The 17,946-nt window shown below is 34.0% G+C and overlaps 1 protein-coding gene across 12 annotated transcripts in view; it reads left to right on the forward strand.

Annotated features, from left to right (window-relative positions):
* DGKB (diacylglycerol kinase beta) overlaps nt 1-17,946 on the forward strand; it is a 764,082-nt gene that overhangs the window by 423,815 nt on the left and 322,321 nt on the right. For all 12 annotated transcript variants that reach the window (XM_015133916.3, XM_015133918.3, XM_015133921.3 and 9 more), the window contains one exon: nt 8,171-8,235. In XM_015133916.3, coding sequence (XP_014989402.1) covers nt 8,171-8,235 — 65 coding nt within the window. The remainder of the gene's footprint in view (nt 1-8,170; nt 8,236-17,946) is intronic.

Here is a 17,946-nt window from a genome sequence, read left to right on the forward strand (position 1 = left end):
AATATCAAATACCCTAGAAATTAAATAATTCACTTGGAACCTGCTCACGGGTGCAGCCTCCTTTATACAAAGGTGTCCCTATTTTTTTTTTTTTTTGAGATGGAGTTTTATTCTTGTTTCCCAGGCCAGAGTGCAGTGGTGCAGTCTCAGCTCACTGCAACCTCCACCTCCTGGGTTCAAGTGATTCTCCTGCCTCAGCCTCCCAGTAGCTGGGATTACAGGTGCTCACCACCATGCCTGGCCTTTTTTGTGTGTGTATTTTTAGTAGAGACGGGGTTTCACCATGTTGGCCAGGCTAGTCTCAAGTGATCTGCCTGTCTCAGCCTCCCAAAGTGGTGGGATTACAGGCATGAGCCACTGTACCCGGCCAGGTGTCCCTATTTAAAATATGGTTTTAAATTTTCACGTACCATTTAGCAAATCCAATATCCTACTCTAGGGATTTGCTTTATTCTGAATCCCATTAGCTTGCTTTCAATCATGTATTTCTCCAAGTCTCTAAGTTATTTCATTCTAGAAAAACGCCCTGATTGTTCCAGCAATGTAATTCAAAACTAAGTAACAGAAATCCACAATGGGTTCCATCTGAAGTATTCACAGCAGGCGAACTTGCAGATGTGCAACATAATGCGTCTGAGTTCCTGTGGAATCACACACACACACACACACACACACACATACACACATACACACACACACACCCCTCATGAGCATTAGGTCCAATACAAAAAATGCAGTCTAACAGAGAAAAGTCCAGGTGCTCCTACCTTTGCTCACATTTAGAAGAGCTTCTGTCATTCCTCAGATACTGTAACATCAACTCCCTAAATCTTTGTAACTCAGGATAGCATGCACCTCCAATGATTTTGTGTGTGTGTGTGTGTGTGTGTGTGTGTGTGTGATGTGTCTTTCAGTAATTATTATTTTTCAACCATAGGACTCAGATTGGGAGACTTTTTACCTATATATTTATAATTACTTTTGCCATTGTAAATGGTATTATTTTCTGTTACTTTGTTTTAATGTTGTCAGTTCCACTAATTATTATATACTATTCCTATATCTGGGAAACGTTAAACTCTTCTCTCAGTTTATGTGGATTTCAGTTTATTTCTTTGAATTTGCTTAAATAGAACATTATATCATGTATAATGATAGCCTTTCTTTTTCTTTATGATACATGTAACTTTTATTGTTTAACTCTTGATCTGTTATATTTCTAAAGACTGCACATACAATGTTAAATAAATACTCAGCAGTGCTGTCTGGGGTGTGTTAGGCCATTCTTGCTTGCTATAAAGAAACACCTGAGGCTGGGTAGTTTCTAAGAAAAGTGACTTAATTGGCTCAAGGTTCTGCAGACTATACAGGAAGCATAGCACCACCATATGCTTCTGTTAAGGCCTGAGGAAGCTGACAGTCATGGTGGAAGGCAAAGGGGCAACAGGTGCCTAACATGGCAATAGCAGGAACAGGAGGTAGGGGGGAGGTGCCACACACTTTAGGAAGCCAGATCTCACGAGAACTCACCCACTGTGGCAAGAGCAGCACCAAGGAGATAGTGCTGAAGCACTCATGAGAAATATGCCCCCATGATCTAATTGCCTCCCACGAGGCCCCACCTCCAACACTGGAGAACACAATTCAACATGATATTCAGAGGGGAAAACATCCACACTGTATCATCACATTAAAATAAATCTTTCTTTTCAAAACAACCATTTTTACCTCTAGAGTTTTGCTGTTTGGTCGTTGTATGTTGACTTTGTGGAACTGACATATATATAGACTTTGCTATGCCTGTTCTAATGTGCTCATACGTCTTTTTGCTAAGTTATAGATTCTAAACTGCATGTTAAACACAAAAAATAATGCAAATTCAAATTAAGAGGATGAAAAAACATGGATTCAAGAAAGAATTGAAATATTATAGAATAATGTTTTTCTCAAAGAAAACCAAAAAACCCTACATGAACAGATGAAGTATAAGTTTCCCATGCTTGCTATAACCAAATTACCATAAACCTGTTGGCTTATAATAGGTGAGAAATGTATTGTCTCACAGTTCAAGAGATGAAAATCCAAATTTAATATCCCTGGACCAAAATCAAGGTGCTCCCAGGTTTACGTTCTCCCCAGAGGCGATGGGGAAGAAAACATTTCGTGCCGCTCTTGGCTTCTGGTGGCTTTCAACATTCTTTAAGTTGTAGCTGCACCACTCCAATGTCTGCCTTTATAGTTGCATCGTCTCCTCCTGTCTAATCTCTGTCTCTGTCTCATAAGGAAATTGTGAAAGGAATTAGGTCCCACCTGGATAATCTTCTCATCACAAAATTATTAATCATATTTTCAAAAACCTTTACCAATGTAAGGTAACATTTCAGGGTTCTAGAGATTAGGACCTGATATGTTTAGGGATCACAGTCATCCCACTGCTAACTGTCCTCTGGCCCCCAAAGATTCATGTCTGTGTGCAAAATACATTTACCTCATCTTGATATCCCCAAATGTCTCAGTCCTTTACATCATCAACTTAAGTAGAAAATCTGATCTAAATATCTTCAGCTCCAAGTTCCAAAGCTTATCATGTAAATAATCTAAATCAGATATAGATGACACTTGGTATGATCCATCTTCAGGTAAAATATCTCTCCATTTGTGGACATGTGAAAGTAGAAAATAAGTTATGTGCTTTCAAAATACAGTGGCAAGAAAAGCATAGTATGACAGTTGTCCACATTCCTATTCCCGCAAAAAGAAAGTACAATGTAGAGAGGAGTCACTGGTTCCAATCAATATCAGTCATGAACTTGGTCACTTCTGTAAAAAAAAGTTACCAGGTTCCAGCTATTAGGATCTGATAACTTTTTGTGGAACACCATTGAGCCCACTATAGATGAGGTAATAAAAAACATAATTTATGAAGAGATAGAAAAACTAATATATCAGAAAAAATAAGAAAACCAAAATGTTAATTTCTCCAAAAAAAAAAAAATGCCAGGCCAACATTTCACAGATGATTAAAAAGCAAATAATTCCCATGCATTATTAACTATTCTGCAGCATAAAGAAGGAAACTTTCTGGCTCTATTTATCAACCCAGCACTACAGATAATATCTGATACAATCTGCCTGGGAAATAATCCCACTTGTGGCTATTAATTGTAATTTTCTTTAAAAATATTAACAGGTAAAAATAGTGCCTTATATAAATAGTATATAAATCATTCGGGTAATGATTGTCAGGAGAGCACAGTACATTCAGGTAAAGATTGTCAGGAGAGCAAACATTGTTTTATTTCAGATGGGAAATACAGAACCACAATCTCTTATCTAAAAGCTCAATCTAACAAAGCTTTGAAAACCCGAATTTGTATAGTTTCGTGGTGAGAACTATAACCTGAACTAAGCTGCTCTTTGTAGTATTACAAAGTGTAGTGTTTCTAGTGTAACTGTAATTACAGTTAGCTCTATCTCACATTGTTAATTTATCTTTCCTGGAGTCAATATTCATATGTACTAGTGCAGAAATATTTATGTGAAGTTTAAGTATAGTGTGATATTCCTGACCCTTTTGAGTTTGTTAGATAATTTATCAAATATGAATGCATAACCCATAAAATTCTGAATACCAAAGCAAAAATTTCCTCATGTACTTCATCTTAAAGATTATGCAATTTATTTAATTAACTATCTCAATAAACCAAATAAGAAGGTATTATGTGTCTCAAAATCATGAATATATTTCAATAATAGTAACAGCTAACATTTATTTTCTTGCTTTCTATACACCAAGCACAGTTCCAGTTATCTTCCAGGTATTAGAACAGCAGATCTTCAAAGCAAGGCAGATATTAAAATTATTCTTATTTTAATACAGGAAAATGAAAATCTAAGCAAACTTTTCGAGGTAAAATATTCAGTAAAATTTAGAGCTGGGTCTTGAACCCAGTCAATTTAATATACAGAGACAAATGGACACAGACTTCAATATGTAGTCCACGTAAGAAGAAATATGAATGAACAAAAGCATAGGAAAAGATTGTTGTTACTGTATACCTTTGACAAAACTTATTGAAGTGTACACTTAAAACTGGCAATTTTCTTGTATGCAATAACACTTCAAAAATATTACTGGAAATCTTTAATAAAATATTCAACAAATAGAGCACTGAAAACTTCAGCTTTTGAAACTTCTTAGTAAATTACAATTTTTGAGGAAAAGAAAAGTTTGTACACAGGGATAGATTGGAATTTATTCCTCCAAAACCAAGGAAGAACTAAATTATTTCAACAATAAAAACCCATAGAGTATGCAAGATTATTTTTAATTCTAAAATTTTAATTCTAAAATTTAATTCTAAAATTAGATTTTTAATAACTCATTTCTAATTGGATATATTTATATTCTATTCTAAAATGGAATAAAATTGAAAAGATATTTAATGTGGTGCAATGGCCAAATCATCAAAAACCAGAACAATTTACTTGACAAATTTTAGAAACTATTTGTGAGAGAAAGATTCTTTAAACAGAATAAAATATAATATTGATAACAATATTTGGGTAGATATATTTTACATTTTATAAAAACAATATTCTCCTCAGCAGGATTTGCTATAGGCTCTGGGATCTCAACACATATAGAATAGTCCCTCAATTGAAAAGTTATGATCCATAGAAAATAATCAGCTTTTCAAATTAATATCATAAAATGCAAATTTGGAGATTTAGGGCAATTTTATTTAAAATATAAATAAGCCTATACAGAAAAAGGAAAAATACATTTCAGAAAAATACTAGTGGCCAAGTATTGGAGACAGATATGGCTAATAAACTGATTATTTGATATACATATATTAGTATATACTAATATATGTAAATATAGCAAAAATGTTGCTGATTAGTTTTTTACTGTTTGAATAGCACAATGAGGTTTAAATTTGTTTTGCTTTAATAAAATTGATTTATTTTCATTTCTTAGATATGATTTTTTTAATTAAAAATAAAGCTATATAGGTTAAGGAAATAACGAAAAGCAATTTGAGTCTGTAAAAATATATTTCAAAAATATGTAACTTAACCATGTTTAGCATTCTCTTTTAACTTTAAGAAAATATTGGTTTGTATATAAGATGTATGAAAATCCCAGCTATATAGAATATTGTTCCAATTGCTATAGAGAATGATATTAAATCTCCACCGAGGTACTTCGAAGAGATATCAGTATCCTCTTTTAAAGATAAGGAAGCTGTGATTCTCAATGAATAAATAATTTGTTTAAAGTCACAAGGCTTGGAAGTAGAAATTCTGAATTCAGAGTTTCCACATTCTAGGAAGTGGAAGTAATGCTGATTTATTTCTGCTGTCTAAAAACTATAATGCATTCAGACAGAAATGGTAAAATTTATTTTAAAATGGCATTTTAGCTTTTTCTTATTTGGTCTGTCTTTAGAGAACCTTTAGTGTCTCTTGAAAAATGGCTGCTGGATAATGTTGCAGATTTTGGCAGTACTCTATCAAGCCCTTTGGGGTTATGCCAAAGGGACAGGGTCCCATGTGAATTGGGTCTGAATTCTCATCCAAATGAACACCTGCTGTCATTGTTCCTTATCAACCCTGTAGTTGGCAATGCCAGCTCTCTTTTTATGGTGGAACCTATTCAACACAAGGAAAAGACCTGCTAGTGTTTGACACTAAGTTTTATTTTTTCCCCTCTTAACTAAATGATCCATTGCCCAAGAATCTTTTTTTTTTTTTACATAAACCAGTAACATAGTTGTTTATTATCATTATAAAACATGTACTATATATACTTGTATGTGCTACAATTTTATATATTGGCAGATAAGTAGATTTGTTTACATAAACATCACCACAAACACATGAGTAGTGCTTTGTGCTAAACATTGTGATACCTATGATGTCTCTAGGTGATAGAAATTTTTTTGCTCCATTATAATCTTGTAGAGCCACCATCATATACATGGTTCACCATTGACCAAAACATTATTATGGGATGCATGACTATAGAACTATATGTTGTATATTACACACATATACTACATATACATATTTATGTAGATAAATATTACACACACAGAACATCATAGACTTCATCGTATTTGTTTTAAACAACAACTTCTGGCGTATAAGATAGATAAGCTAATATTAGTTTTATCTTTGACTATTCAGTCCTGTGTTTCTAGGAGTTTACCCAATTATAGTCAGTCTACTTAAATGGTCTTTTGCTATCTCTCCCCTCTCTTCTCCTCCTTCCTCTCTTCTTTCCTCTCTCTCTTTCTCTATTCTGTTTATGTTGCTTTGAAAAAGGAAGAAATTTGTTATTACAAAAATATACACTTGTAAAAAGAAATGTACTACACAATCTATTTTTAAAAGTCTCAGTCTCCCCAACTTAGCAGAAACAAATAATTCAAGCAGAAGTAAATTCAATGATACTCTCCCTATGGGAAACAATATTGATCATTCATTTTTAGTGTTTGGTTCATATTCCTTTGTTTTGTTTAAATAGTGTGCTGAATGTATGCATTTAATTGGAAGATATTCCAAATTGATTTTGTACCAGATTACAGATAAAGTAAAAATAAATGCTTTTCAAAATTAATTAATTGATCATGCTACATATACCATAAATAGCCCAGTTCAGATGTTTTTCCTGTAATCTCATACCACAGTAAGACAACTTCATATTATAAAGTATAATATGTTTATGACTTAACAGAATTAAATTTATAAAAAGGAACTCTGTGACTAGTTTGAGAGTTATCATTGGACCAACAAAAGTGAACCATCTTGATATTTGTACTTCCTAGCAAACCAGGAAGTTGGCCATGTGTATATAGCAAAATAAGGTCTTAAATATTAAACCGTAGAGGGGGATTTTTGTAACCTTTATTATAAGCATTGTTTCTGTACACCTCTATCTATGTGTCTGGGTGATTTTCATTCATAGATTAATTCAATTACTTGACAAATTTTAGGGTATCAAATGTTTGCACAGAAAAAATTACAGTTAGCTCTATCCTGCAACTCTCTGCCATCTGCAGTGGGCATTGGTCCCTCTCTTTTTGTGCCTCACGCTTTGTTATGCATGAGTAAGCACATTAGCCTTTCATTTCATTCATTAGACTTTTAATCCTTGATTAGTGTTTTCAAGATTCTCTCAAATACACAACTTCTTTATTTCCTTGCGTTTGGTTTTCTTTTACTTTTATCTCCACTTTGAAACAAAATTAACAGTGAACGTCAACAATAGTCCTTTTCTATTGAGGTGACTGGTAAATATATTAGTTTCTCATTTGAGTGATTAATCATGTGTGGATGAAGAATGGGAAAATATCTCCACACTTGGAATAACAGAGATAATTGTTTAGAGTCAGTTGCAGCAGTCTGTGCTTGAAAAGCTTGGATAGCAGTATTTCACCAGTCTCACACATTGAGTATGATTTCTATCTCATGAAAAAAAATCTGTATTTGCTAAAAGTAAGAAACATCCATTAGGGTCAGAACTGATGCACTTGGAGTCTCAGAGACAAATTGTATTTGTCAACAGTTCCCCCAAAATTTGCTCTTTGTTGTTGTTTTTCTATTCAACGGGATATGCCAGAAAGTTGCTTGTGGTACAAACTATTATTAATTACACATCAAGACAACCTAAGCAAATTCTGAAGTCAAGTATTGCACTTATCTTTACTAGACATGCACCCTCACACCATCTTTTTACCCATAATTAATCTCAAATAATTAGGAGCTTCTGTACTGATCATTTCTCCACTTAGGCCATCCTTCTAACTCTTGTTTAACAATATTTTCAATTACTATTTGACATTTACGCTCATATGTGCTATCTTCAACATACGTTGAACATGAGGTCAAAGCTGGTCATTAAAAGGAGATATAGAAATTAAATAGCAATAAAGTCTTAGATGTAAATGTAACAAATAATTGTGAAATTATTACATAAATCACTTCTGCATATAATTTATATGGATCACACATTTTTACCTAATTTCACATAATCTTCTTGGCAATAATATTGTAAAGAAAAGTTCATTTTAAAATGTTTTTTTTTTATTTTAGTCTACATTTTCATGAGATAATAGGATCATAAACCCTCCTGTTTTTGTTTTCTATTTTCTTCCCTTAGGATGCCTCCATTGCACACAGATTCCACATCATGAGAGAAAAACACCCAGAGAAATTCAACAGTAGGTAAGGCGACAAAGGAGATGAAATTATAGATATAGTTGCTGAATTTTGCCATAAAAAGATCACTAGATGGTATAGAATATTTTATAATGTAGCGGCTTAATGAGGCTTTGTGTGCGTGTGTGTGTGTGTGTGTGTGTGTAAGTATTAAGATGATAGGATAAATGAATTAAATTTTTCTTAGGTTGTGATGAAACTATAATGAGGAATGCAATGGGTCATCTCTATTTCATTCTCATGTACTATAAAGAAAGATTTCAAGTAAAAGATGAAAATAATAGTTTTAAGACACATTGGAAGTTTGCATGACTTATATGAATAGCAATCAACCTTAACCCCAAGGAAAAACACAGGGTTTTGATTTGATAATGCTAAGTGTATATTACACAGGGATTATATATCTTTGGACTATCAGCTTCAAACTGGCCTAAACTAAATGCGAAAGAAATTATAGTAATATCAATGCCAATATAAATTAGTTTTAGAGACATTTCTTCAAGGGGAAAGCCTTGACGAACAAAATTACTTTCCTCATAAGAGCAATAGGCAAACATTTTTTATTCAAAAATGTAGACATTGGCCGGGCGCGGTGGCTCAAGCCTGTAATCCCAGCACTTTGGGAGGCCAAGACGGGCGGATCAGGAGGTCAGGAGATCGAGACCATCCTGACTAACACGGTGAAACCCCGTCTCTACTAAAAAACACAAAAAACTAGCCGGGTGAGTTGGCGGGCGCCTGTAGTCCCAGCTACTCGGGAGGCGGAGCTTGCAGTGAGCTGAGATCCGATCACTGCACTCCAGCCTGGGCGGCAGAGCGGGACTCCGTCTCAAAATAAATAAATAAATAAATAAATAAATAAATAAATAAATAAATAAAAAATGTAGACATTGTCCTTCACAGTTACTCAGGGAAATAGGGAAAGCCTTGGTTCCGTATCTTCTCCATTTCTAGAAGGAAATAAGGCTCTCTCCACCTTACTCCCCTAGAAAAGTGGGGCAGAAGAAGTGAATTATCTTTTGCTTCAATTATTTATACTTATTTCCACTCTATTCAGCTCACAAAGTCAAAACCATAACTAGCATTTCTGTATAGATATTTAAGTGACTTTATCTATCTATTGATATTCAAAGCCAGGGACTTTATTACCTCTGCATTTGACTTACATCTTGCCATAAATGTTACAGATCATTTATTATATACCGGCCCCTGGACATTCTTGCATTTATTTCAATTTTGTCGCTCATGAGTACATTGATGTAATCTTCTCCCATGTAGGTTCACAATAAACAAATGCTGTTCAAAACTATTTCAAAATTGTTTTATAGTTTTCTAAATATTAGAATTGAGTGCACTACTTTATGCGTAAATCATCACAGCAAATGTTTCATGATTAGTGAGTTTGTATCTAATTTTTCATTAAATTTACCTATTAAGATATTTTTAGTAGGCCGGGCACAGTGGCTTACGCCTGTAATCCCAGCACTTTGGGAGGCCAAGGCAGGCAGATCATGAGGTCAGGAGTTTGAGACCAGCCTGACCAACATGGAGAAACCCTTTCTCTACTAAAAATACAAAAATTAGGGTGTGGTGGCAGGTGCCTGTAACCCAAGATACTTAAGAGGCTGAGGCAGGAGAGTCGTTTGAACCCAGGAGGCAGAGGTTGCAGTGAGCCGAGATTGCGCCATTGCACTCCACTCTGCGCAACAGAGCGAGACTCTGTCTCAAAAAAAAAAAAAAAAAGTTTTTAGTAACTAAAAACATAATCTAATACCTATGTTAAATATTGCCTTGATTTGTTTTTTACCCTACAAATAAATCATGACCTTATGATTTGCTTTTTTCCTCATAGTTCAGAAAACTATACTTTTTATTATAAAGAAAATGAAATAAATGCATATATGGATATATATATATATGTACATGTATTTTCAGAACAATTCACACAAATTTTATAACTCTGGTTCCTTCTGGAGAGGGGAGCAAAGTGGTTGTGGTGACAAATGTATTTTTCTTTATTGTACTGTCTGAATTTTGCTCCAGGTGCATTTCAAAATTAAATCAAAGTAATCTAATTAAAATTTTACACCTATAAGTTGTCTTTGTACCTAGAATAGACATTTTTATTTTACAAGATTTAGTTTCAGTTCAGGAAACACATATAAAAATACATTGACATAACAGTCAAAGTATATGTCCTGTATAGATTTCAGCACTTGATTATAAAGCTGGAATATCCTGGAAATGAATATAGCTATTAATGTATCCAAAACACATTATAAGATAGAGTAGCCTATGCTTTCCCATATATCATTCTATGAAGCATTAATATTTATACTCATATATATTATTTATGTTATGTTTATAAAGAAGTGTATATTCATATATTAAAATAGGTTTCAAGCAAAAAAATCAAAAGCTGTGTTTCATAATACCACATGGAGTGTGCCTCTTAGAGAGTTTAACATAAAAAAGTTCATTAAAGGCTCTAAGAAATATACCAAGAAAATAAATGTTTGCAATTTATAAGGCATTACTGTCCTAAACTTATTGAGGAGAGAGGGAAAGAGAGAGAAAAAGAGAGCCATAGCAACAGAAAAAGGAGACAATTGTAGCGGCGTGGTGAGAGGGCAGGGGAGAATTGAATGTATGGAGAGGTATATCAATATATTTATGTGCTAATCAAATTTGACAACCTATATGTAAGAATGCCAATATTTATTACCCTCTTTCAAGTGTCAGAGGTTAATGAATTTCTTTCTACAGAATAATTTTTAAGTCTTCTTAATAATAAAGACTTCTATTATTCACATATCTATTTAATTTTTTATTATTAATAGCTCTACTAATTGGTGACATTCCTCACTGCTCAGTATGTGATTAGATGCCATTTACAACAATGTGTTTGTAAATTTCAATGTTTTTTATAGACGTAAAGCTAACTTTATTAAAACTTCTTTGCAAATTTGAGTCATGAATGAATCTTGCTTATGAATAGCTTATAGGGACTCTTTGCTAGAGATTGTAACATTAAAAAATGCCTTCTAAAATGACACAAAGTCACAGGTTTCTATTGTGAGTTCAAGAACTGGGTATAGAGTAGATGTTCAATGAATTATTGGCCAAATATTTTTTAAGATAATGGTCAGCCACAGAATTCCATATACTACAAGTCAATTAGGCATGTATGTTTCAGTCTATACATTTGCAGATTAATTCTACACTTATCATTTGAAGCATTTAGGCAATTCCCTAAACCATAATGTGATATATTCAGTATGTTAACATTTTCTGATGACTTTCTGCGAGGAAGACATATTGTACATAAGCAATTTTGTACCTACAATGGCAGATAGTTCAGATTTCAACATTGCGACAGGCTCAGCCATAGCACACTTTCATATTTTCAGGAATTTGCAAATGGATTTTTTAAAGTACTCCTAATAATGGTATTTCAGATCAGATCTCTTGTCACAATAAATCACTTCCATTAATATTATCCTCCAGCATGCTCACCTTGAAATTCATTTATATTTTAAAGAACATGATGTTTCTAACATTATCTTAAGGAAATTAATTACCAAAATATATAGTTCTGTTCTCTATGCTTCTTATGACAGAAATTGAAAGAACTGGGAAAGGTAATGATTTTTCCGGTGCTTAAGAGAGTGCTAGTTGAAAGGTTTATATCATATTCTTTCCAAATTTCTATATAAATCTAAGTTAACTGTTAACACAAAGCATGCTATTTAACTTTCTAAACTTTAAGATATTCTTCCATCAAACTGAATTTGAATAAAAACTTCCAGTCCTTTAGACTCAAGGAAAAACAAATTAAATATTTATGCTACTAGAATTTTAAACTATTTATTACATAATATTGGTATTTAAAATATTTATATAAATTGACAATTAGTATTCACAAACATATTTCCATTCATAATACACATACATAATACTTCTCATGGTGCTATTTAGATAGATGACTTTAAATACTTCCTTTTTTTAAAAAAAGGATATTATAATTGTTTATTACCACACTAAAATAAGCAACATTAAAAAGGGCAATTATAAAGGTGGATAATGATTTTAGAAAAACATTCAAAGCACTGTGGAATTCCGCGTGTAAAACTATGTAACATTGTAAAGGACTTCCAAGTAACATGCAAAATGGAACCAGTTACAGGAAAAGTATTGGTGGTGTATTAGTCTGTTTTCACGCTGCTGATAAGGACATACCTGAGACTCGACAATTGACAAAAGAAAGGTTTGTTGGACTTACAGTTCCACATGGCTGAGAAGGCCTCACAGTCATGGTGGAAGGCAAGGAGGAGAAAGTCACATCTTATGTGGATGGCAGCAGGCAAAGAGGCAGAGAGCTTGTGCAGGGAAACTCCCCCTTATAGAACCATCAGATATCATGAGACTTATTCACTATCATAAGAACAGCAAGGGAAAGACCTGCCCCTATGATTCAGTTACCACGCACCAAGTCCCTCCCACCACACATGGAAATTCAAGATGAGATTCGAGTGGGAACATAGCCAAACCATATCATTCTGCCCATAACCCTTCCCAAATCTCACATCCTCACATTTCAAAACCAATCATGCCTTCCCAACAGTCCCCTAAAGTCTTAATTCATTTCAACATTAACTCAAAACTCGACAGTCCAACGTCTCATTCGATACGAGGCAAGTCCCTTTTGCCTATGAGGCTATAAAATCAAAAGCAAGTTAGTTACTTCCTAGATACAATGGGAGTATAGACATTGGGTAAATACAGCCATTCCAAATGGGAGACATTGGCCAAAACAAAGGGGCTACATGCCCCACATAAGTGCAAAATCCAGCAGGGCAGTCAAATCTTAAAGCCGCAAAATGATCTCCTTTTGACTCTATGTCTCACATCCAGGTCATGCTGATGCAAGAGGTAGACTTCCATGACCTTGAGCAGCTCTGCCCCTGTGGCTTTGCAGGGTATAGCCCCCCATCCTAGCTGCTTTCACGGACTGGCATTGAGTGTCTGAGGCTTTTCCAGGTGCATGGTGCAAGCTGCTGGTGGATCTATCATTCTGGGGTCTGGAGGATAGTGGCCCTCTTCTCACAGCTCCACTAGGTGATGCCCGAGTAGGGATGCTTTGTGGGGGTTCTGACCCTACATTTCTATTCCTCACTGCCCTAGCAGAGTTTCTCTGTAAGAGTCCTGCCCCTGCAGCAAACTGCTTCCTGGGCATCCAGGTGTTTCCATACATACTTTGAAATCTAGGCAGAGGTTTCCAAACCCCAATTCTTTACTTCTGTGCACTCTCAGGCTTGGGAGCTGCCAAGGCTTGAGGCTTGCACCCTCTGAAGCTATGGTTTGAGCTCTATGTTGGTCCCTTTCAGCCAAGGATGGAGCAGCTGGGACACAGGACACCAAGTCCTTTGGCTGCACACAGCATGGGGACCCTGGGCTTGGCCCACAAAACCATTTTATCCTCTTATGCCTCTGGGCCTATGATGGGAGGGCCTACCACAAAGGTCTCTGACATGTCCTGGAAACATTTTTCCCCATCGTCTTGGTAATTAAAATTTGACTCCTCATTACTTATGCAAATTTCTGCAACCTGCTTGAATTTCTCCTCAGAAAATAGGATTTTCTTTTCTATTGCATTGTCAGGCTGCAAGTTTTCCAAACTTTTATGTTCTACTTCCCTTATAAAACAGAATGCCTTTAACAGCACCCAAGTCATTTCTTGAATGGTTTGCTGCTTAGAAATTTCTTCCACCAGATACCCTAAATCATCTCTCTTAAGTTCAAAGTTGCACAAATCTCTAGGGAAGGGGCAAAATGCCACCAGTCTCTTTACTAAAACATAATAAGTCACCTTTGCTCCAGTTCCCAACCTGTTCCTCATGTCCATCTGAGACCACCTCAGCCTGGATGTCATTGTTCATATCATTATCAGCATTTTGGTCAAAACCATTCAACAAGTCTCTAGATTGCTCCAAACTTTCCCTCATTTTCCTGTCTTCTTTTGTGTCCTCCAAACTGTTCCAACCTCTGCCTGTTACCCTGCTCCAAAGTTGCTGTCACATTTTTGGGTATCTTTTCAGCAGTGCCCCATTCTACTGGTACCAATTTATTGCATTAATCCATTTTCATGCTGCTGATAGATATATTAGAGACTGGAAAATTTACAAAAGAAAGGTTTATTGGACTTACAGTTCCACATGGCTAGGAAGGCCTCACAATCACAGTGGAAGGCAAGGAGGAATTAGTCATATCATACGTGGATGGTGGCAGGCAATGAGAGAGCTAGCTTGTGCAGGGAAACTCCTCCTTACAGAACTGTCTGATCTTGTGAGACTTATTCATTATCATGAGAACAGCATAGGAAAGACCTGCCTCTGTGATTCAATTACCTCCCACTGGGTCCCTCACGCAACATGTGGAAATACAAGATGGGATTTGGTGGGGAAATAGCCAAACCATATCAGATGGTCTTAACAAAGATTTCTTAAAATTGTAGTCATAGCATGATTTTGATGATTCAATTCAAATTCTTAATGTATAACACCTAAAACCATTTTACTAGAATAAACTAAAAGAAATTAGCTAGTAAGCACTCATGGCCAGTGATCACGATAATACTGTTTAAGTCCACTCAGCTTATTTAAAAGTATCTGGTCTCTAATTTTTGGAATAAAACAAAGATAGTTTCTCAGCCCCCTGGTCAGAAGTATGTGATTTATTTCTGTTCTACTTTCTGCTTTTTCTCTCTTGGGCCTTAGTAACTACACAGTTTGTGGAACATACTATGTACTCAATAGATATTTATTCTTTAAGTTATTTACTATTTCATGGTATATTTATCTTCTATACATTTTTCTATATATCTTACTGTCTTTACAGTTTATGCTTTTATAGTGCAAAAAATGCAATAAAGATTGAACTGTGATATGTAGAGTGAGTCTTGATTCTACATAAGTCTTATTTCAGGTATTAATATCTTTTAGTTTTCTCAGCCTTTATGTACCTAACCTTCAAGAACCAGCAATGCAAAACAAACAAAAATTCTTCAACATAAATCCTTGAGCATTGTGTCTTACAAATAAATAATATGAGATTACTCATAGATTAGTTTGTGCTTATTATCAATTTATAAGTCAGCAGTATGCAATTTTCAACTTATTATTATTTGTTGATGGTATTGAACTGAAGACTAAATATAAAATATCACTCTCCTTATACATATATGTATGCTTATATATGTGTGTGTGTATATATATATATACATACACACACCATTATATATGGAAAATTATCATTTCTAAGAATAGAAAAAATCAAACTTGTGTATTTTTTTAACTTTCTATTTTGCTATAGAGACAATGAAAAGCCCACAGACGAGAATAATACAACACAAAATTGCCATTTGTTATCCAGAGATAAAAAATTCCATTAAAGTTCTAGAATATAATGAGAAGTTAAAACTAACATATTTCAGTAGTGACAGAAAACTGCTATATTAAAGCCAAACATTTTTACTTACCATGTAAAGTGCCATTGAGAAATTATTTCTGTGAATTCAACAAAATAATTTTTGAAGTTCCAGAGCAATTCAAACTGCCGTACATTATGATGGTATATTCTGTTGATGTATTTTCTTGATCTTCTGTAAGAATTTTTAATGTACAAATGATAAAAGCCAATTGAAAATTGGCATCCAATGGATTTCATGACATATTCTCTTATATGTATATCTTACATATATTTTTGAGTCAGATGTGACATAGCAAATAGAATATAGAAGATATTTGTATTTATTTTCCTCTGAAGGCTTTTAACATGTATCTTTGTAGAATCATATTTGTAGGAATTCACGTTTTCTTTCACTTTAAACTTTTAGGAATTAAACTGTTTTTTCAGGAGTACAATTGATTTTTAAATTACTGACATTCACGATCTATTAAAAACAGTGAAAGTAAAGAAAGGATGAAGTCTATCACAGTGTCATCATTCAGGTATTTGACCTCACTTTCTCCTCAGTCAAGACAACTTCATTAATGTAGACTGATTTTTTTCATTTAAAAATTTAAATTATTATCATGTTTTAAGGCACACTTCTACCTGTATGTCACTATCTTTTATAAGCCAACTAGGTGAACAGTACTACTGAAATTAGAAGTTAAATGTTTGTCATTTTTAGTGTTCTGAATAAAATCAGTTTTATTAGAAATAGTGGTGTCGTGCAGGGACCTTTTGAAGAGAATCATATCTTCATGAGAGTTTCATGTGCTGAAGCACTTTTATGTATTTAGTTTCTGTGTACTAGAACGAATTGGTGTGTTTTTAAATAAAGAACATACCCATTTTGCATTCTAACTTAGAATACTTTGCTATATCATTTAAATGAAATTTTTGAAATTTGTGTGTGTAAGCATTATCATGAGGCCAGTTTTTCCATATGAATAAGTTATGGTTTACCCATGAATCATATGTTGTACAGATAAATAAATAGGTAAACATATAAATGTATATATGTGTATACATATATGTATTTGTGATGCATAGATTTATATATTTGTATACATATATATTTGGTAAGAGTTTTCATTTTATCATATTTATATAAATCTCATAATTATGTGTGCTCTTCTATGTGTGTATTTCTAATGTAAAGCTTTTACAATAATTTACTATGCTCCTCAATTCATATCTTTCTATTTGTATGTTGAGACTTGTTTAAATACTTTGTTGGATCTGAGCAGGTAGAAACTAGAATGGTAAAATGAGTCAGGACTGTATGTGTTCTCATGCAGGGGGTTTCAATTCACCTGAAGCTTCCTGCATCATTTCTTGGCACCATTAATAACACCAGAACACTTACTTCTGTATCCAGGCTGTTTAAAATCATGTTTGTAAGGTGGCTCTTTGGAATAGAGTGAGTGAGGACTGGAGGATGAATAAAGAAGAGAGTTAGTAACTTTTCTCCCTTCCTTTTTTGCCCCTCACTCCCTTTCTTCTTTCACACCAAATTTTTTATTCTCCTGTTCATTTTTTACTTTTGCCACTGCAGTGAAGTAATAAAAACTATTAATGAAATTTCTGAGGCTTGGATAAAATACTGCTTATCTGCTATTGATTTGGTTGTTTATTTTTCTGCAAACATTTACTAAGGAGCCCTGTTTATGTGATGGACATTCAGCTAAAGACTAGATTTTTAGAATCTAAGGCAAATGAAAAAATGGAACTTGGGATTACAGAGAGCTTAGATAATCATAAGTTCTGCAGAAGAATATAAACCAGAGAAAAATTATACTTTGTAACTGTACAGAGGGAAGATATTTCCTTGGGCTCCCAAATTAACGTGACCATTGAGCTCTAACAGATATATGCTGAAGAAAGGGTTGATTGTATATTCTCTAATTTAAATAAAACAGAAATATTTATTTCTAGTTTCTGTTTGCAAGACACTTACATTTTATTATTATCATTTCCATGCAAATATTTTAAATATTTTCCCCTTGATTTTGCCTTTCTATTCCTAGGGTTCGTATTATTACTTTACATGAATTTGCATGTGGTCTATGCAAAAATTTTATATACACACACATACAAATACTTCCAGGATAACAAATAAAGAAACAAGATTTGTAAAGTAACAGTAATTAATTCAGAGATGTCCACAAGATTACAAAAATAATTCAAGTTTAAGTATCATCTTATAGG

This window comes from Macaca mulatta, chromosome 3 (assembly GCF_049350105.2).
Source record: "Macaca mulatta isolate MMU2019108-1 chromosome 3, T2T-MMU8v2.0, whole genome shotgun sequence".
In the NCBI taxonomy this organism is placed as follows: Eukaryota; Metazoa; Chordata; class Mammalia; order Primates; family Cercopithecidae; genus Macaca; species Macaca mulatta.